Genomic DNA, 18724 nt, shown 5'->3' with positions numbered 1-18724 from the left:
CCCTAAATGATTTCACTTTGTTATTCAACTGTATTGTACAGCTTACATGTTAAAGGTGGAAAGTGATTGATCTTGGTCTGACTTTTTTTTTACATCTCAAAAACCTGGCATTTTAAGAGGGTGTATTACTGCATGCAAGTAATCTTCAATTAACAATGGTAATTGAGATCAGAATTTTTGTTGCTAAGTGATGCAGTCATAAGCGATGCAATGTCACAATCTTATTACTTAGTGATGGCAATCTTAGGACTCCTTATTGGTATCATTAGGCAAGATTATGTGTTATTAAAGAGTCCCAGGTGGCTTGCAAGCAGACCAGCAGAGACACAAGGTGTAGTGGGGCACCTGAGTGGGGAATGTTGTGGAGATTGCCCACAAGGCCTGAGTGTGGCAGAGTCAGCTGCTGGGGAGGGACTTACTAGAGCTACTTGTGATCCTCCCTGAAGCTTTTTTAATGACTTTGCTTGTAGAAGTTAATAGGGAAGGTTGCAAATGACAAGTGTGGGATGCAACATTCTAAATGTGGGCCAGTTGCCAAGTACTCAGATCACAATCAAATAAAAGCAGAGGTGCTGGGTCAGAACTTTGAGGATGGTTCTAAGTAACACTTGTCCATGGATGTCATAACTTTGAACAGATGCTAAGCAATGGTTGTTAAATAAGGGCTACCTATAACTCTGCTACATTTTGTGTAAGCTTTGCCCACAAACCCTTGATGGCGGTGGTCAAAATGCAGTATTGCAGATAAACTCTGCCCACATCCTGAAGTTCGATTCTGACAGGGCTCAAGGTTGACTGAGCCTTCCATCCTTCCAAGATCAGTAAAATGAGCACCCAGATCATTGTAAACATTGTAAACCACCCAGACACTGCTGTAAAGCACTATGGGGAAGTATATAAATGCTATTGCTCTTGCCAATAGTCTTTGATGCTATGGTTAATTTTGCTTATCGGTTTTATTGACTATTTTCATTGGTCAATGACCAAAATAAATCTTAATTTTGCAAACCCTTAATTAAGAACCTTAAGATGCAATATTTCGATTTAGATATTGCCCCCAAATAGATACATTTAATACAATATAGTTCAGAAAAGCTTAAAAATAAAATGAAACTTAGCCTACAATTATAATTTGTGAAATGATATTAAGAGAAATTATGCAAATTGCCACAACATAATTTTAAATTTAGGGATGCCCTCTTTCCTCAAACGATCCATTAAAGATACATACACATAGCCTTTTGGATTAAATTGTTAAACAGTGTTGCAATGAATAATTAGAAAAGCAATTAATGTTTCATAAAGATATTGGAGAAGACACAAAACAGAAAAGATTTTACAAGACAAGATTTAAGAATAATCTTGTACATGAAACACAGACATAGCAGGTTTTATTATCTGCATATGTAAGGTTTTCACTTTCAACATTCTTCTTTTTTATTACCTTTAATTTTAAGGCACATCTGCAGTAGACCTTTGATGTGCGAGAACACTGCCCACATTCACCTTCATGGCAGAGATTTTCACAGGTATGCACAGCATCTATGCAAAATTTGAAAAGCATTCCTAATGTAAGTTTTAGTGTTCTAAGATATTCCAACTGTGATTTTTATTATTACTCAACAGTCACAACTAAGTCAATTTAGACTTTTTTTAAAAAAAAACCAAAAACAAATGCACTACTTTCAGAACCAATCTTGAAATGCAGTTTTTTTAATTATGTATACAGATAGCTAACAAAAGATTTTGTGAGGCAGGGTAGGAAGATACCCCACTACTACACGTAATCCTCAAACTAAGACAATTGAGACAGAATTTCCGTCACTAAGCAATGTGGTCATAAAATATGACACCACATGACTACATTGATTAGTAATGACAATTCTGGCATATACTTTCAGGTAAGTTTTTTATTCATAGGTATTATATTTCTCAGGGATTTTTTGAAAAGCAAAAATCTGGTCTCTATAGCATGCATTACATGTGTTTCACACTGCAGCATCCCCCAAATTCATGCACAACCTACATTAGGCATTGCAGCGCCTCCTCCATCTTTGAAACAATCCTGAATTCCTTGTCTGGGACTCTGCTTGACAATCTGCAAAATCACTTAATGACCACAACTGGGAGAGCTGGGATTGTGGTCATTGAGTTAAGCAGTAATACATCTCATTTAATGACTCTGTTGAGCAACTAGCTTCTGGTTTCAACTGGGGTGATATGTCAAGGACCACCTTTGTTTTCTTCATCCATAGTCCCTTACACTTCTTCATTCCAGGAGTGTGAATTCATACTTCCCACACACTTCTGAAGCATTCTGTAACTTATTTCATTCTGTTCCACATCTTTTCTTATACCCACTTCACATTGTGCTGGAAGATTAATCTATTTATACTTTCTGATAAATAATCTGTAACCTTCTGCAGTCATTCTTCATCCATTCTTTGTTTTTTCTCTCCCATATCTATTTTTCCAAATTCCTGACACTATTAAAAATAAGTGTCCCACATTCAGAATATTCAGTTTTTACTGATTCTTTCAATCTTCCATTATAAACAAATCAGCCACAAACATCAATTTCTTTTCCATCTTTCTCTCAAAATGTGTTTTTCTAAACTAAAATTTTATCACCATGGAAATGAGTTATTTTTGTTCAAAATTATGCTCTTAGTATTTCATTTTGCAAATGTGATAATTAAAGCACAATACATTTTAAAATATGGAAGCAAGTAATGTTTAATTACCATAGCTACTACAAGGTAAAGGTTTTCCACATGTTCTTCCACATGATGGGATAGGATCTGTGCAGAATTTACGTTCCGTACACCCCAACTCTAGTAATTTACTAAGAGGAGTCTGTCCACAAGGACAACAGTGCACTATTTCTGGAAGCCGTGGACAGGGCTGACAGGGCCGTGGATGGCATACTTGTTCACAGCTATGCATTCCACAGGATAATTTTCTGAAATTAGAATCATAATTTGGTTGTAATCTTATACTGATAATAAATATGGAAAAATAGATAAATAAAATATATGTTAAATAAGCTATTTCCTTACTTCCCACAAGTTCTCAGGCATGAAAACCAATCTTCACTTGCTCCACATAACACTTCTCGAGAGGTGCTCCCACAATAACATACTAAACAGAAACACACATCGAAGGATTATAATAAAAATACTTAAGAAAAGGTCTTTTTTTCTGAGAAGAAAGAATTATTTCCTTGGAAATATAACACATATCAAGCACTAATATTTGGGTCAGATAAAAAAATTAATACAAAATTAATGCACTCACCTATATTTTCCCTATATATTCATTTAATAAGTGTATGCTATTGAAAATTATTTTAATCTTTTACCCAATGATTTTTATGCCCATAATTGTTCCAGAAAGAATTTTTAATAATTTTATTATTGGCCAATAGACACTAAAGTCCCTCATGAAGGGTCTTTTTCACCCAGCTACTCCGAGAGCAAAAGTACTGACCGCCAGAGAGACTCCACCCTAACTGGGGCAGAATCTCTCAAGCAAGCAGCATTTTTGCTGTCAAGGAAGCTGGGTGAAAAACATCCCTTATGAAGGGACTTCTTCACCCAGCCTCTTTGACAACAAAAGCGTTGCCTGACAAATTGATTTCACTTCACGTGGGGCGGAGTTTCTTCAGCAGGAAAGAAGGGAATTGCAATGCTGAGCTGCAGAAAAGAAGCTTGGATCACAAATTTCCCCAGCCCAGGGTTGAAGTTCCCTACTGCGCACCAAGGGGAATTCCCTGTCTCCCTTCAGCAGGCAGTTTTCTCTTTGTCTACTTTCTGTCCATCCTGGGAAAGCCATGTTATAGTCGTAATGTTGAGTAAAGTCATGTGGTGACTTGTTTAATGACCACGTCAACTTACAACTGAAATTTCAGGCTGAATTGTGATCATAAATCGATGAGTACCTGCATCAAACTGCAAGCTGTACTATGTTATTTAAAACAAATCAAAGAAGACATTCATTGAATTATTGTATTACATAATTTAAATACTCAACTATATACTTGGGTTATAGGTAGTCCATGACTTATAACCAGTCACTTAGAGACAGTTTGAAGTTACAATAGATCTCCCAAAAGTATTTAGGACCAAAAAGTACTTATGTTTACATATAACTCAAGGTAGTGAACATACCTAACATAACTTCTCCTCTGATTTTCCCTATAACAACAACCCTGTCAGGTAGGTTAGGCTGAAAGAGAGTGACTGGCCCTTAAGTCAAACAGCTGGTTTTCATGGGACTTGAAATTACAATCTCCTGCTTTCTACCAAAATGTCTGAATTTTTAGTAATCAGTTGACTTTTTTTAGCCTTCAAGGTTTGCTTTTACATGGAAATAAACAGAAAAAGAAATTTCTAGCCTATTACATATTATATTTTTTCAACATAGTAATATCATTATCATTCTACCATCATAGCAATTGTATTTTTCATTATGCATACATTAACAGAGCACACCTAGACCTAACCCTAGTAGAAAGTTGGTCCTATATACACAGTAATTCTGTAAATCTCACACAAGTAGTACTTATAAATAAATTTTAAAAAATTATGAAATCCTTACTCACCTTGTTTTACAGTCAATTCACATGGCAGGCATTTTCCCGAATGGCATATCTGGGTACAATTATGTTTACCACAATTCAAAACATTCCCACATGTATTAGTACACTGAATTGCAGAAGAATACCCACAGCGAACTGAATGGCTATAGAAGAAGAAAACTAAATCAGTCAACAGCAATGACCGAGCAAATTCTATATTCACACTTGAACCCTTTACTCAAATTTTTTTTTCCAAAAAGCTGTTGATTAGCAGGCATGAAAATCGTTGAAAATTTTAGTGTTTGGTTAAGGGTCTTGCTAAATTAAGGGGGTATAATTTCATAAAATTGCAAACTGTAGGGAATTTTATTTAAACAGAAAAATTCTTCCCACACAATAGGATCAACACGTTAAACATATCATTTTTGCACTATTGGAGAGCTCAAACCCATTCTTTACAATTATACAGTTGTAGCTACACATAACATTTTATTCTGAAACTTAAGTTCAAATTAGCAGTTTCAAGAAAGGTAACTGTATTTATCTGCTGTTGCAAAAGCAGGTCTTGTAGCACCTTAAAATAAAAACTAAACCATTCCTGCAATGAACTTTGATCCATGAAAAACTTGACAAAATATGAATTTTATAAAATCTAAGCTTTAACATGGTATAAACTCTCTATTTTTAATTAGTAATTTGGCTGGGGAAAACATTTATCTCCTCCCTTTCAGATGCATATCTTTCATTAAGCTCAGATTAACTGTGTGTCCATATGCCAATATAACAAAAAATATAGAATAAAGGCAAAAATATCTAAAATTTATCTCCTCTATTTGTTACATTATTTGTGATCTTAAAAATAAAACAGTATTATAAGATCCTCACTAATAATTGCCTGGATAGTAAGATGTAATGGTTGAGTTTACAGAAGCCAAGTAATAAATTATGGTTTATAAATCACAATGGCTGTGGTCACACATCATATACATATACATAGAATGAAGGCTACTGCTAAGCTTGTAAGCCGCCCTGAGTCTTCAGAGAAGGGCGGGATATAAATGGAATTAAAATAAATAAATAAATAAAATACCATGTTTCCCCAAAAATAAGACCCGGTGTTAAAAAAAATTGCCCCCAAAAGAGGCACTAGGCGTTATTTTCGGGGGATGTCTTATTTTTTCCTCTGTCTCGCCTTGCGGTGGCAACACCAACAGCCCCACCTGGCAGGCATGGTTGCTAGTGGTTCATTTCTTGCAGCCACTAGCCACCGTGTTGTGTTGCCTCCGGTCTCTGTTTCGCCAGCAGAGGCCTCTGCAGTCCAGAATGAATGAAGCCCCAGGTTGACATGCACGTCACCTCCCTGGTCTCCGTTCTCAGCTGAAGGCCTCTGCCAGCGAAATAGAGGCTGGGAGCGACGCACATGAGCGGCGGCAAGTGGCTGCAGAAATGGGCTGGCATCAGCCATGGGCTCTTGCTGGATGGGATTTTTGGTGCTGCCACTGCAAGGCAAGGCAGGTGTTGGGATGTGGGACTCCTGGCTGAGGCAGTTCTGAGGTAAGTCAGTGTGGGGCTTGAGGGGCAGCTCCACACATCCCCACCCCAGCTTGATGTTAAACCTGCAACGAATGTGACTGAAGCCATCTTGCTCATTTTTGGTTGCCACAGGATTGGGGTGGAAGAGGAATGAGATGTTTTATTCTAACCTAAACAATTTTCTGTCCTGTGGGAACCAAAGTAATTTCTGTTCCCTCGATTGGGGGTGGGGTGGGGGTTGAGCCTAATGTTAGAAAACCCGCCAAACTATTCTATTGGGAAACGTAGTTGATGGCCCCTAGGTTATGGGGTGGGAATTTTAACTTTGTATTACTGTTGCTTTTGGAGGGAACTTTAGTCTTGGTTTCACTTTTGACCGTGCTGATACTTTGTATCCAATAAACATGTTCTTAGAGGAAAGTTCAAGTTCTGCTTTAATTGATCTCATCTATCAGCACCATAACACTTGATTTTTACACATGCACCTTGCCCCACCTCATGCAACCAGACCATCCAGTGGGATGGAGTGGGCAGACTCTTAACCAGGGCTTATTTTGGGGGTTGGGCTTATATTAGGTGCATGAGTAAAAATTAAGCTAGGGCTTATTTTGGGATAGATCTTATTTTCGGGGAAACAAGGTAGAAAGCCAAAATCTAACAAAATAGCTTACCCATCGCATCTGAATTCAGATTTCATCTAATCTAGAACTGTGCATCATAATAATGCTAAACTTTATACATTATACTGTTTACACATTAATATAATATAACATTAGAAACCTGAATATTGCCTTACAATATTAGCCATTCATTAGGAGGGTTTTTTGAATGAAAGGATGTCATTTTACTCCAAAGTGTAAAAAAAAAGTATTTTAAGAATAATTTTAAAAATAGGATTGTCAAATTTTGGCATTTTCAATCTCAACAGCATGTGGAAAAAAAATTAATGATAAATTCATAAATTATCCTTCACGTCTTTAGCTCTATCAACATTATTTCTAAACTGAATTGTTCTGAAAATTTTTATTTTATGGAATTGACAGCAAGGGCACAATTAATCCTAGGAACTACTTGAGGTTGATCATAAAACATCACACTGCTAGGAAATCAAAGATAACCATATATTTTTGATATAGTTTTACTGTAAAACCTTAAGTATTATTCATTGTATCTACAGAAAACATAAAGAAACATTTAATTCCATATCCTAAATATTAATCCCTTTTCCGTGACTTCCTCAAGATTTTTTTTTCTTCTAGCAGCACTATTCCAATTTTGGTAACAGATTGACTGTCATAAAAAAGCACTGGTTGAAACCCAAATGAGGGAGGGCACTACACAAGCATATTCTAACTACGCATATTCATATGTTGTCTAGGAGACTAGACCCTTAGAAAGTACAAGCCAATTCCCCAAGAATAGATATGTTATACTTAACATTTGTAATTCCCCAATGACACTTTAAAAATAACTTATAAAAACCAAGGTTATAATTTTTCTAATGCAGACTGTATTACCTTGTACGTCCACATTCACATTTTTTGGTCATGAAAGCAGGGCAGGATGGACAAGGTCCTGGATGACAAAGTCTAAGAAACAAATAAACAAATAAAACTATGTGCAGTATTTTTATTTCATTTTTACCCAGCCATGCTAACATACATTCCTATATAATTAACATTATTATGCTAATTTATTTCTGATTTAGAACCAAAATGTGTTAATTCTGTACAAGTATACATTCTGCATTTTATGAAGAATAAACAATTAACATTTGGTTAATAAAATAATTTTGTTCTTATAATAACCTATCTTAGCATGTCAGCTACTATCTACGTATTTATGTATACATTTTATACATAAAATGTACACAATTTATATACATTTTCTGATTCTTTGCCTAGACTCATATGTTCAAGAAATTATGCAATTTCAGAAAGAGCTGCAATGTAAAGTTAAAGGATAGAGAGGGACAGATGAAAAATAGGTAGATAGCAGTTGACATGCTAAGCTATAAGAACAAATTTATTGTATTAACTTAAATCTTGTGCCCAACTAATGACTATGGTGTCCCATATTATCTAAAACCCCTAGTCAAGCTGTAAAGAAATATTTTTTAAAAAAATAAAGTATCAGCAGACTTACATATTACATAAATGTGGACAATCTTGAGCTGATCTTTTCTTTCTACACAATTCTCCACAACTATGTGGTATTTCATTTCTATTCCATTCAGGATTTTTTACCCGGCCTAGGAAGAACCCAGAAATATTTATTTATAACATTTAAATGTTATGCTTTCTGCAAAATCCAAATATAACAACAACAACAACAATAATAATAATAATAATAATTATTATTAGTAGTAGTAGTAGTTAGAAGGGACCTTGGAAACCCCATAACATTTCAGACAAATGGCTGTCCAGTCTCTTCTTAAAAACCTCCAGTGTTGGAGCATTCACAACTTCTGGAGGCAGGTTGTTCCACTGGTTAATTGTTCTAACTGTCAGGAAATTCCTCCTTGGTTCTAGGTTGCTTCTCTCCTTGATTAGTTTCCATCCATTTTCTTGCCTCCAGGTGCTTTGGAGAATAGCTTGACTCCCTCTTCTTTGTGGCAGCCCCTGAGATATTGAAACACTGCTATCATGTCACCCCTCGTCCTTCTCTTCATTAAACTAGTATATCCAATTCCAGCAACCATTCCTTTCTAGAGTCTCGACATCTTTTTTACATCGTGATGGCCAAAACTGGATGCAGTATTCCAAGTGTGGGCTTACCAAGGCATTGTAAAGTGATATTAATACTTCACGTGATCTTGATTCTATCCCTCTGTTAATGCAGCCTAGCACTGTGTTGGCTTTTTTGGCAGCTGCAGCACACTGCTGGCTCCTATCTAAGTGATTGTCCACTAGGACTCTGAGAACTCTTTCACAGTTGCTACAGTTGAGCAAGGTACCACCTATACATGTGGTGGCGAACCTATGGCGCGTGTGCCACAGGTGGCACACAGAGCCCTCTCTGTGGGCACACGTGCCATCAACCCAGTCCTAGGCCTTGAGCTGGATTTTATAAAACCTTTTCAATTTAGGCCTCCACTGCTTTGTGCAAAAAAAAAAGGTTCAATCAATCAATAAATTGCAACTTCTTGCGGGGAAAAAAAAGATCTTGCAAAGTTGGGATTGAACTTTTTAGTCCCACCCAGTCTGCCGTTACCACCGCAGCCACGCCCACCCAATGGGCCACACCCACCTGGCACCCAACAATACATAAGTGGGGCTTGGGTTGCAGTTTGGGCACTTGGACTCCAAAAGGTTTGTCATCACTGACCTATACTATACCTGTGCATTTGGTTTTTCTTGCTTAAATGTAGAACCTTACTTTTTTCACCACTGAATTTCATTTTGTTAGATAGCACCCAGTGTTCAAGTCTGTCCAGATCCTCTTGTATCTTAAGCCTATCTTTTGGAGTGTTGGCTATTCCTGCCAGTTCCGTGTCATCTGGAAAATTTGATGAGTTCCCCATCTATCTCCTCATCCAAATCGTTGAAGAGCACTGGGCCTGGGAACAGATCCCTGGGGCACCCCACTATACACTTCCCTCCATGTAGATGCAGTTCCATTGAGAACCACACACTGAGTACAGCCAGTCACCCAGCTACGAATCCATCTGGTGGTGATGCTGTCTAACCCACATTTTTCTATCTTATCAAGTACTAGGTTGTGATCTACTTTATCAAATGCCTTACTGAAGTCCAAGTAAATTATATCCACAGCATTCCTCTGGTCTACTAATTTTGTCACTTGGTCAAAGAATGCAATAAGATTTGTCTGGCATGATCTGTTTTTGACAAACCCATGTTGGCCTTTAGTAATGACTTTGTTTGCCTCTAGGTGTTCGCTGAATCTTTGTTTATCTTTTCCAGAATCTTCCCAGGTATTGAGGTCAGGCTGATAGGTCTGTAGTTTCCTGGATCTATTTTTTTCCCTTTTTGGAAGATGGGAACTACACCAGCTCTTTTCCAGTCCTCTGGTAGTTCCCCAGTGCTCCAGGATCTTTGAAAAATATAGTTCAGTGGTTCTGAGATCACGTCTGCCAGTTCCTTGAGGACCTTGGGGTGTAATCCATCTGGTCCTGGTGATTTGAACTCATCTAGGCTGGACAGGTGCTCACTTACCATTTTCTTGCCTATCTTGTGTTTCTATTCTGTTTTTTATGGCACCGTTTTTGGTAGGTTGGACTGTTTTTTCCCTTTGTGTAAAGACAGATGCAAAAAATGAGTTTAAATAGTTCTGCTTTCTCCCTGTTGCTTGTCACCTTCTTGCCACTTTTCCCTACTAATGGACCAGTCATTTCCTTAACTTTTTTCTTGTTTTTTTTATATTTTGAAAGAAGCATTTTTTGTTATTTTTGACTTTGGTCGCAAGCCTTAGTTCATTTTGAGCCTTAGCTTCCCTCACTTCATCTTTGCTGTTTGCTGATATTCTGCCTTAGTTATGTGCCCCTCTTTGCACTTCTTATATTTGTCCTTTTATCTTTCAATTTATCAGAGTGTTCTTTATGCAGCCATGCTGGTTTCTTTTGAGAGCTGTTATTTTTCTTCTTTGTTGATATTGTGTTAGACTGGGCCTTTATTATCTCACTTTTCAAAATTTCCCAAGCTTCTTGAGTTGTTTTCCCCTTTAGGATTCTCATCCATGGAATTCTTCCCCTAAGTTTATTGAAATTAGCTCTTTTAAAGTCCAAGACTCTAGTTTGACTGTGTTCTATTGCTTGTGCTTCCAGAATGTTGAACTCCAATATTGCATGATCACTTCCCCCAAAAGGTTCCTGTGGCTTCAACACCTTCTATCATTTCATCTCTGTTAGTGAGGATTAAATCCAATATGGCTAATTCCCTAGTTCCCTTCTCTACTTTTTGGGAGACAAAGTTGTCTGCTAGGTTTGTCAGGAATCTGTTTGATCTTCCACTTGGTGCAGAGTTTGTCTCCCAGTTGATGTATGTATGTATGTATGCATGTGTATACATATACATACACACACACACACACAGAGAGAGAGAGAGAGACTGGCTTCATGCAATACAGTAAGCTATAATGTGAACTGTTAAGGCATATTTAGTGTACTATATGAAAACACTTAAGTTTTAACACAATAGATTCTACTGAAATTGCATGATGATGACAAACACGGTCAAGTTCCTAGAAATACCTTTTATTATTTCCTTTTTTATTTCTACCATTCAATGTTTACTTTATATAAATTCCCATTCAATAAATGAGAAACAGAAAAAATTGTACTTGTAGCTACATTTTTATTGTATGTCACCACTTCACATTTTGTGAAATGGGTGGCCATATAAATATGATAAATTAAATAAATTCAGCTTTCTGTCATTCTAACAAGTTTAACCTATAGCATGTATCCTTTTTTTTCCATCAGACCTTTAAAAATATACATATCAGTCTTTAAAGAACTAAAACAGTTACATTTATAACTATTAGTACTTTACTATGCATCTTAAATATATCTAATTTTCTAATTTTATTCAACATATACTTTAAAACATGGAACTGAATGTTTCCACGGTGATAAGCTATATAGCAAAGAAAAACATGACAGCCTCTCTGTTATGTAAGACAGGTGTATTTTATAAAGACTGTTACCAATACCAGCAAATGAAAACTACAGGTAGTCCTTGACTTATGACCATATTTGAACTCATAATTTCTTTTGCTAAGTGAGTTTTGTCCCATTTTATGACCTTTCTTACCACATTTAAATGAATCACTGCAGTTGTTAAGTTAGTAACTCGGTTGTGAAGTGAATCTGGCTTCCCCATTGACTTGGCTTGTCAGAAGATTGCAAAAGGGGATCACATGACCCTGGGACAATACAACCGTCATAAATATGAATCAGTTGCCAAGTACCTGAATTTTGATCACATGACCATGGGGATGCTGCAACGGTTGTGTGAAAAATGGTCATAAATCACATTTTCCAGTATCGTTGTAACTTCAAATGGTTACTAAACAGTTTTAGTTGAGGACATTGCAACTTCAGTTGTTAAATGAACAGTTATAAGTTGAGGATTACCTATATATATATATGTGTGTGTGTCTGTATGCCCACAAAGAGAGGTATACACAATGCTTTCCAGATTTTTATATCACTTTTACTATTCCAAAGGCAATCTTTTTATTTTTGTTAGCAGAAACCAACTGGAGGAAAAACATTAGATTTATATGTAGATAACTTTATAGTAAAAGATACCAGAATAGTAGAGCAGCTTATAAAACATGAAAGATTTCTTATAAATATAACCTATAATATCCAAGCTTTATCTCTAAAATCCTAAAAGTAAAATTCACTATAAAAATGAACATTAGTCTTAAGAGGTGGCACACAGAATAAATGATTCACACAAAACAATCTGATAGTAAATATAGGTAATTTAAATATATGAAATTTAAAAATCAGTTATTTTGGTGCAAATCTTAAAGTCAGCCAAGAAAAGTAAAGGGAGGAAGGTCAGGGGTCATATTTTAAGATTGAGTAACCCCGTTGTGAGCCGACTTCTTAAATAACAGTGCCTTTTGCAGAGCATGAACAATAGCTACATATGCTCAGAAAAACAAACCTGAGACTGCACAATCACCATGCAAGCCCAGAAGACATGTCTCCTTTAAAGAGTGCTGATAGGTAAAGTTACACTAGTTAAGCCAGATCTGAAGCAACTTTATTTGTTCCAGATGCAAATACTACTTCTCTATTAATAGCTTACTCCCTATGGAGTTTCAATAATCTCAAATTGTTCGAGAAGACCCTGAAGAAATTCCAAGGAGCTGTAAGAGAGAGAAGGGATGGGTATTTTCCTTCCATTATTTTCTTAGAAATCAAGCCTATATATCTAAACAGAGCAGGCACTTAAGACCCCTGACTAGGTATTAAAAAACAAATTAGAAAAACACTCACCACAAAAACAGGTATAAATACTAGGAACTTGTGATGAAACATTTTGACATGCAGGGCATCGCCAGCCACAGTTACCATCTAGAAAAAAAGCAAACACCACCCAATTTAATTTTCCCTATTTCAAGGTATAGTTGATCACCTGTTATTTATTTTTATTAGTTTGTTTTAGTATTAATATTGTTTTAGATAACTTCAGGTAGTGAACATACCTAATATTCCCTCCTCCTCCTCCTATTTTCCCCACAACAAGAAGGTGTGAGGTGGGTTGTACTGAGAGACAATGACTGGACTAAAGTCACCCAGCTGGCTTTCATGCTTAAGGCAGGACTAGGATTCACAGCCTAGTTAGTGCCTTAACCACTAGACCAGACATATCAAACTCGCAACGTCACGTGACGTCGTGCAACCTATCAAAGCCTTTTCGCCATTGCTTCCAGATGATGCATCCAGCCCGCGGGCCAGCAATTTGACACCCCTGCACTAGATCAAACTGGCTCTCATGTTTTAAAGGAGTAGCAACACATTGAATAACAAAGACTTGTGTACTGAACCATTTTGTTATACTTGAAATTACCTGATGCATTCTTCTAATAATCTGGTTTAATACTGTATGAGAAAAACAGAATGCTTGATTCCAGTGTAATGATTTTTTCAATACATTTAACAGGAGGACATACTAACCTTCAGTCTGTGCTGCTGGAGATCTTGCCCACTTCTTAATGCAGCTTAAGTGGAAAACATGATAGCAATTCCGGCAACTCCAAACTGGGGCTACCACACGGATCACCTCACAACATACCATACATTCATATTTTTCTGAGGTAAGCTGCTCTATCAGAGACCCTAGGAGATTTTAGTTTAGAAATATTAAACATACTAAATACTAGTACACAAATATTTATTTAGTATATTTACTAAAATGCAGTAAATCAGAGGTATAAACACATTAAAGTAGCATATTTGTAGCAAATTTAGTGGCAAGATTTACTCAGGCACAGTGTTGTAAGGGAGACTATTTGGTCTGAACTAGTATATAAAGCCAGTAACCCTTTCATTATGTCAAAGGCACCTTTTCGGAAGTACATCTGTCCCTGTTGTAGCTAAATAGTCCCCTTCAAACATCAATTTATTAAAAAGCATCATGTACTGTGCTATTCCCAGATACTCATTCTTTCAAGCCCTGGCACTAACACTACTATTATCTAAATATTCACTTTTTTCATTACTGAAGCAGTCAATCTGATTTTCTGCAAGCACCAGTCCACTTATGCAGCAAGAGTATAATAGTCATTAAACATCAGACAGTGAGAGAACATCAGGCTGCTGAGCAGTACAAGAAAGATTAAAAACATCATGCAGATGCTGACATTACAATATTAGTTCAGTGCCTTCCCAGTGATACTGCATTTCAAGAAGTTGTTATAAATAATAGTCTCAAATACATTGTTTTCAAAATGTTCAACTGTGAGAGAACACTTTGACAGCAATTTCATAAGCCATACCATGGTCTAAAAATCTGAATGCACATACTGTAGTTTGTAAATTATAGTTTCTGATTTAACAGCAGGCATGAATCCCACAAAATATAGCTTAGGCAAAGCATGATTAACGAAATCATATCTTGGTATGATGTGTGAACTATGTCATTGCCTCAGCTGTTATGGAAATTTACATGCTTGTGAGCTAAAGAAAATTTGGGACATGTTCCACATATTCCAAAGGCAAAGATTAACTCTCTTAGGATTCACCAATAACCTTACATGAACAAAGACTATCTTGCACCATTGCACCCAAAGATCTTTACAAGTTTGAGACTTCTTTAGACATTATGAAGAGCTGCTGATAAATCTCTAACAACTACACAGTTCTCAAGGACACATTTTAAAGCTATTAGTGCTCTATTTGGAAAGCAAATAAACTATCACACTCAGTTCAAAATCTGAACTGAATCAAAAAGTAACCAGCAACATTATTCAATAGGAAGAAGAGCTGTGAAAGTGATTTTTTTTCTCTTTTATATATACCGTATCACTAACTGGTATAACAAGCGTTTCTAAATGCTATGTAAAATTAGGGGCATGGGAAATGGGTGGAAAGAGAAAAATAAAACCACGCTTATTAAGAGATGGCAATTTCTATTGCCACATATTAGTACAAGAACCAAGTTTTTGCTTCTTTATCAATGGTTTCATACTGCAACACTACAATCACAAATTATATATCATAATCTTTTTACTAAAGCATCTTTCTACTATATGACTTGGCTACAGTAATAGGTCTGCTGTATTAAGCATTTCTAAATTTACCTGTATGAGTTTCTTTGCTCTTTGGTGCATCGTTTTGCTTTTTCCAGCGTCTGTTTTTATATCCTTCTTGAAGAAGTGGCTTCCTCCCATCACGTGTAGCTGTTTCACAGAACGACTGTGTCTCTGCCGCACTCACTAAGTTTGAACCTCTTTCATGCAGTACAGATTCTTTCCTCTTCTCACTGGTGCGTTCTCTGGGAGGATGTGGAAGAGATGCATTCTTAACATGTTTTGCATTTTTACTTCTGGATGTATCTTGCTTTTTGCCAGTTTCTTTATTCCACGCAGATTCTCTAAAATGCCTGTTTGCAAAAGGGTATTTTCTTCTTGCAATGCTATTGTCAGAAAAGCCATCAGATACTGTTTTTCCGAGAGATGTTTCAGATGAATCTGAGTGGGCCGGATCTACTGCTGGAATATTTTCAAAAGCCTTTTCTTTCCATTTAGTTGATATTCTTTTTTCCCTCTCAGATGAATGTTTCTCTTTTTCTTTCAATCCTCTTCCACGTGAATGCATCAAATATGTCTTCTTCGGCTTTGCTCCTCTGTTATTTGCAGTAGCAGTTTCTTTTTCACTGTCTGAAGAGAAATCGCTGTATTCTCTATGATTCATCCTACGCCCTACAACTAATCTAGTGCCTAAACATGTAGAATCCTCTGTGCTCCCTGCAGGTATTTGCTTCATTTGATTTTTCCCATGTGTTCGATCATTCCTTGATCTTTGCCACCGCTGACTATGTATGTTACTGTTTTTAGTTTTACCAATACTGTGAAATCGTGAAGAATCTGGCTGACATCCATGCTGGCTTTCTGTGCTGTAGAAAGTATTATGATCTGTAACTGAATCTTCACATTTACCATGCCTAGGTTGAACAGAAGAAGGTAAGGAATTTCTGCCTGAATCACAATCAAATTCCAGCCTGGATTGATTGTTCCAACTTGGATTGAAAATTTGTCTTTCTCTTGGAACAAAATCAGTTGCATCTGGATTTAAGACACCTAAGAAAAAGGACAACATATTCACCACTTTTAGAAAAAGGTTCTTGTGAGCCAATTGAGATTATACATTTATTATCAAAGACAGTTGTTTCATTAGACCACAATATTGCCACTTTCTCAAACAGTAAGATGCAGCAATTACAACAGTGTTTTAAAAAGCATTATAATAATCATATTCATAAATAATGTATGTTATAAAGTGGTTACATTTTGTAAACATATCATCTTTGAATCTCTTATTTAAGTTGTTTTTTAAGCTGTAGTACAGTGTTAAACTCTCCATAAACATCTTGCTGTTATTTTAGGGAAGCAATTATTCTTTTAATCACAATTAGCAGTTCCTACCTGGCAACTACTCTGAAAATACTAATGCATAATAAAGGCAACATTTTAAAAGAAAGCATTTATTAAACTCAGGGTACTATTTTTAAAGAAAATAAATCTGAGATAATTATAAATTTCATTTCAAACTATCAGAGCGGTTGACTCCAGAAAATGAGGAAAATATATTTTCGGAGCTAAGCCACTGCTGTTCAGAACTAACATTTAACAGCTACTGCCTTCATCTTTCAAAAAATTGCGATCTGTGGTGCACCCAGACAAAACCAAAAAAGCATCTCAATAACGCAAGGCAATCGGAAATAAGCCTAATTCCTTAGGGTGACCTTCCAATGGATATTTTGAAGTTTTCCAAAGCATTCCGGTCTTGGGTCTTTTCTGTCCCGCTGGCAAACGATCTGGACTGGATAGTCAGGATGCCCCTTTTTTATATGAGCGTCACATCTGTTGATGCAAGATGCACTGCAGCAGCAGAGCACGGCTGGAATGAATATTCATTCCCCCCCACCCCACCCCACCCCACGCTTTGCACGACACATTCCCAGTGTCCCTCACCTGGAAATATATGCCATTTAATTGCCTTGGTGATATGTTAAGATATGTATGTATGTATGTATGTATGTATGCATGCATGTATACATGTGCATGCATACACACACACACACACACACACACACACACACACACACACACAGAGGGAGGGAGAGGGAGGAGAGCACAAGCACCTTATCCAGACAGGTGTACATAAGAAGGACCTACAATAAATAGAGAAGCCGTTCTTGCTCCCACCGTCTCTTAAGTCCCTCTGCAGTCAGGGAAGGCAAGAACTTGCCCCCACGGAGGTCGCTGCACGCCAGCCATTCCCTTCTCGGCAAAGCTGGGGCCTCAGGGGACCCCAGCTTTGCCGAGAAGGGACAAAGAGCAGAATATGGACAGAGGCACCGTTGGTAGAGATGGTGCCCGAAGAACCGAAGTTTCCGGGTTTCTCCCCCCCCTCCTTCCGGGAACGGGACGGAAAACTCGGCCTCCCGCGGTCGAGTCGGGTCTGGCTCAGTCACCTCGGGCTTCTTCCACTCGTGGGTTGGCTAACCCCCCCCCCCCGAGTCGGGGTCACCACGGGGTAACTCTCCTCCCACCCTCCCCTTCTCCGCTTCCAAGTCCCCGGAGGTCTTACCTGAGTTCGGCAGGGCCGCCTCCGCCATGCCTCGCGCCCAACCACGCGCCCAACCGACCCGCCACCTCAACTAGCCGAGCTCCCGCCCTTCCGCGAAGCTGCTCCCAAGCGCTCCTACCCGTCCCTCCGCCACGCGCAGGCGCCCTGCTTAGCCCGCCCCTCTTCGCCTCACGCCACCCGCCGCTCGGCTCGGCTCGGCTCAGCTCAGCTCGGCGCTCCTTTGCTGGGGCTCCCGCCTGGTAGAGCAGGAAAGGTGTAGGGCGGGAAAGGTATAGGGCGGCTGCCTCTGTTTAGGCGGCCGGGGGTTGCCCAAATAGGCCGAGGAGGTCAAAGAGTGTCGACTGGCGGCCCCCAGCGGGAGGGCGTTCTCTGTGGGCACGCCAGACCTTTGGAACCGTTTACCGGTGGAGCTCCGGACGGCTCCCGACCTTCCTAAAAACATATTTATTTGAACAAGCCGGCCTGGTCTGATGGGTTTAGGGGTATTTTAACATTTTGTATTAATCTATTTAATTGGGCGACTGTATTTAATATTTCTTTTAATTTTTATATATTGTATTTTATTGTATTGCCCTGTACACCGCCCTGAGTCCTTCGGGAGAAGGGCGGTATAAAAATTAAATTATTATTATTATTATTATTATTATTATTATTATTATTATTATTATTATTATTATTATTATTATTAAATTATTATTATTATTATTAGCCAGTCTACCCTTGCCTGCCAAAAATGAGGAAGCTCTCGGCCGCAGGGGGGAAATTGGGAGTGCCACGCTCACACCGAGTGCTATAGAGCCTTGGTGGAGCAGTGGGCTAAT

At 37.8% G+C, this 18724-nt stretch overlaps 1 protein-coding gene across 1 annotated transcript in view; it reads right to left on the bottom strand.

Moving 5' to 3' along the window:
- Positions 1-17989, bottom strand: part of NFX1 (nuclear transcription factor, X-box binding 1) — a 41151-nt gene extending 23162 nt beyond the window's left edge. Inside the window, exons 1-10 of the mRNA XM_083358539.1 lie at positions 17904-17989; positions 15392-16390; positions 13767-13928; positions 13086-13163; positions 8258-8363; positions 7630-7701; positions 4604-4743; positions 3060-3141; positions 2745-2962; positions 1445-1542 (exon numbers count right to left, since the gene is read on the bottom strand). Of these exons, the coding sequence (XP_083214665.1) occupies positions 1445-1542; positions 2745-2962; positions 3060-3141; positions 4604-4743; positions 7630-7701; positions 8258-8363; positions 13086-13163; positions 13767-13928; positions 15392-16390; positions 17904-17931 (1983 nt within the window). The 5' untranslated portion in view covers positions 17932-17989. The remainder of the gene's footprint in view (positions 1-1444; positions 1543-2744; positions 2963-3059; positions 3142-4603; positions 4744-7629; positions 7702-8257; positions 8364-13085; positions 13164-13766; positions 13929-15391; positions 16391-17903) is intronic.
- Positions 17990-18724: the final 735 nt, after the last annotated feature.

Source organism: Vipera ursinii (genome assembly GCF_947247035.1).
Source record: "Vipera ursinii genome assembly, chromosome: 3".
NCBI lineage: Eukaryota > Metazoa > Chordata > Lepidosauria > Squamata > Viperidae > Vipera > Vipera ursinii.
The sequence above is the reverse complement of the archived record's forward strand: the minus strand, read 5'-3'. Positions and strand labels throughout refer to the sequence as shown.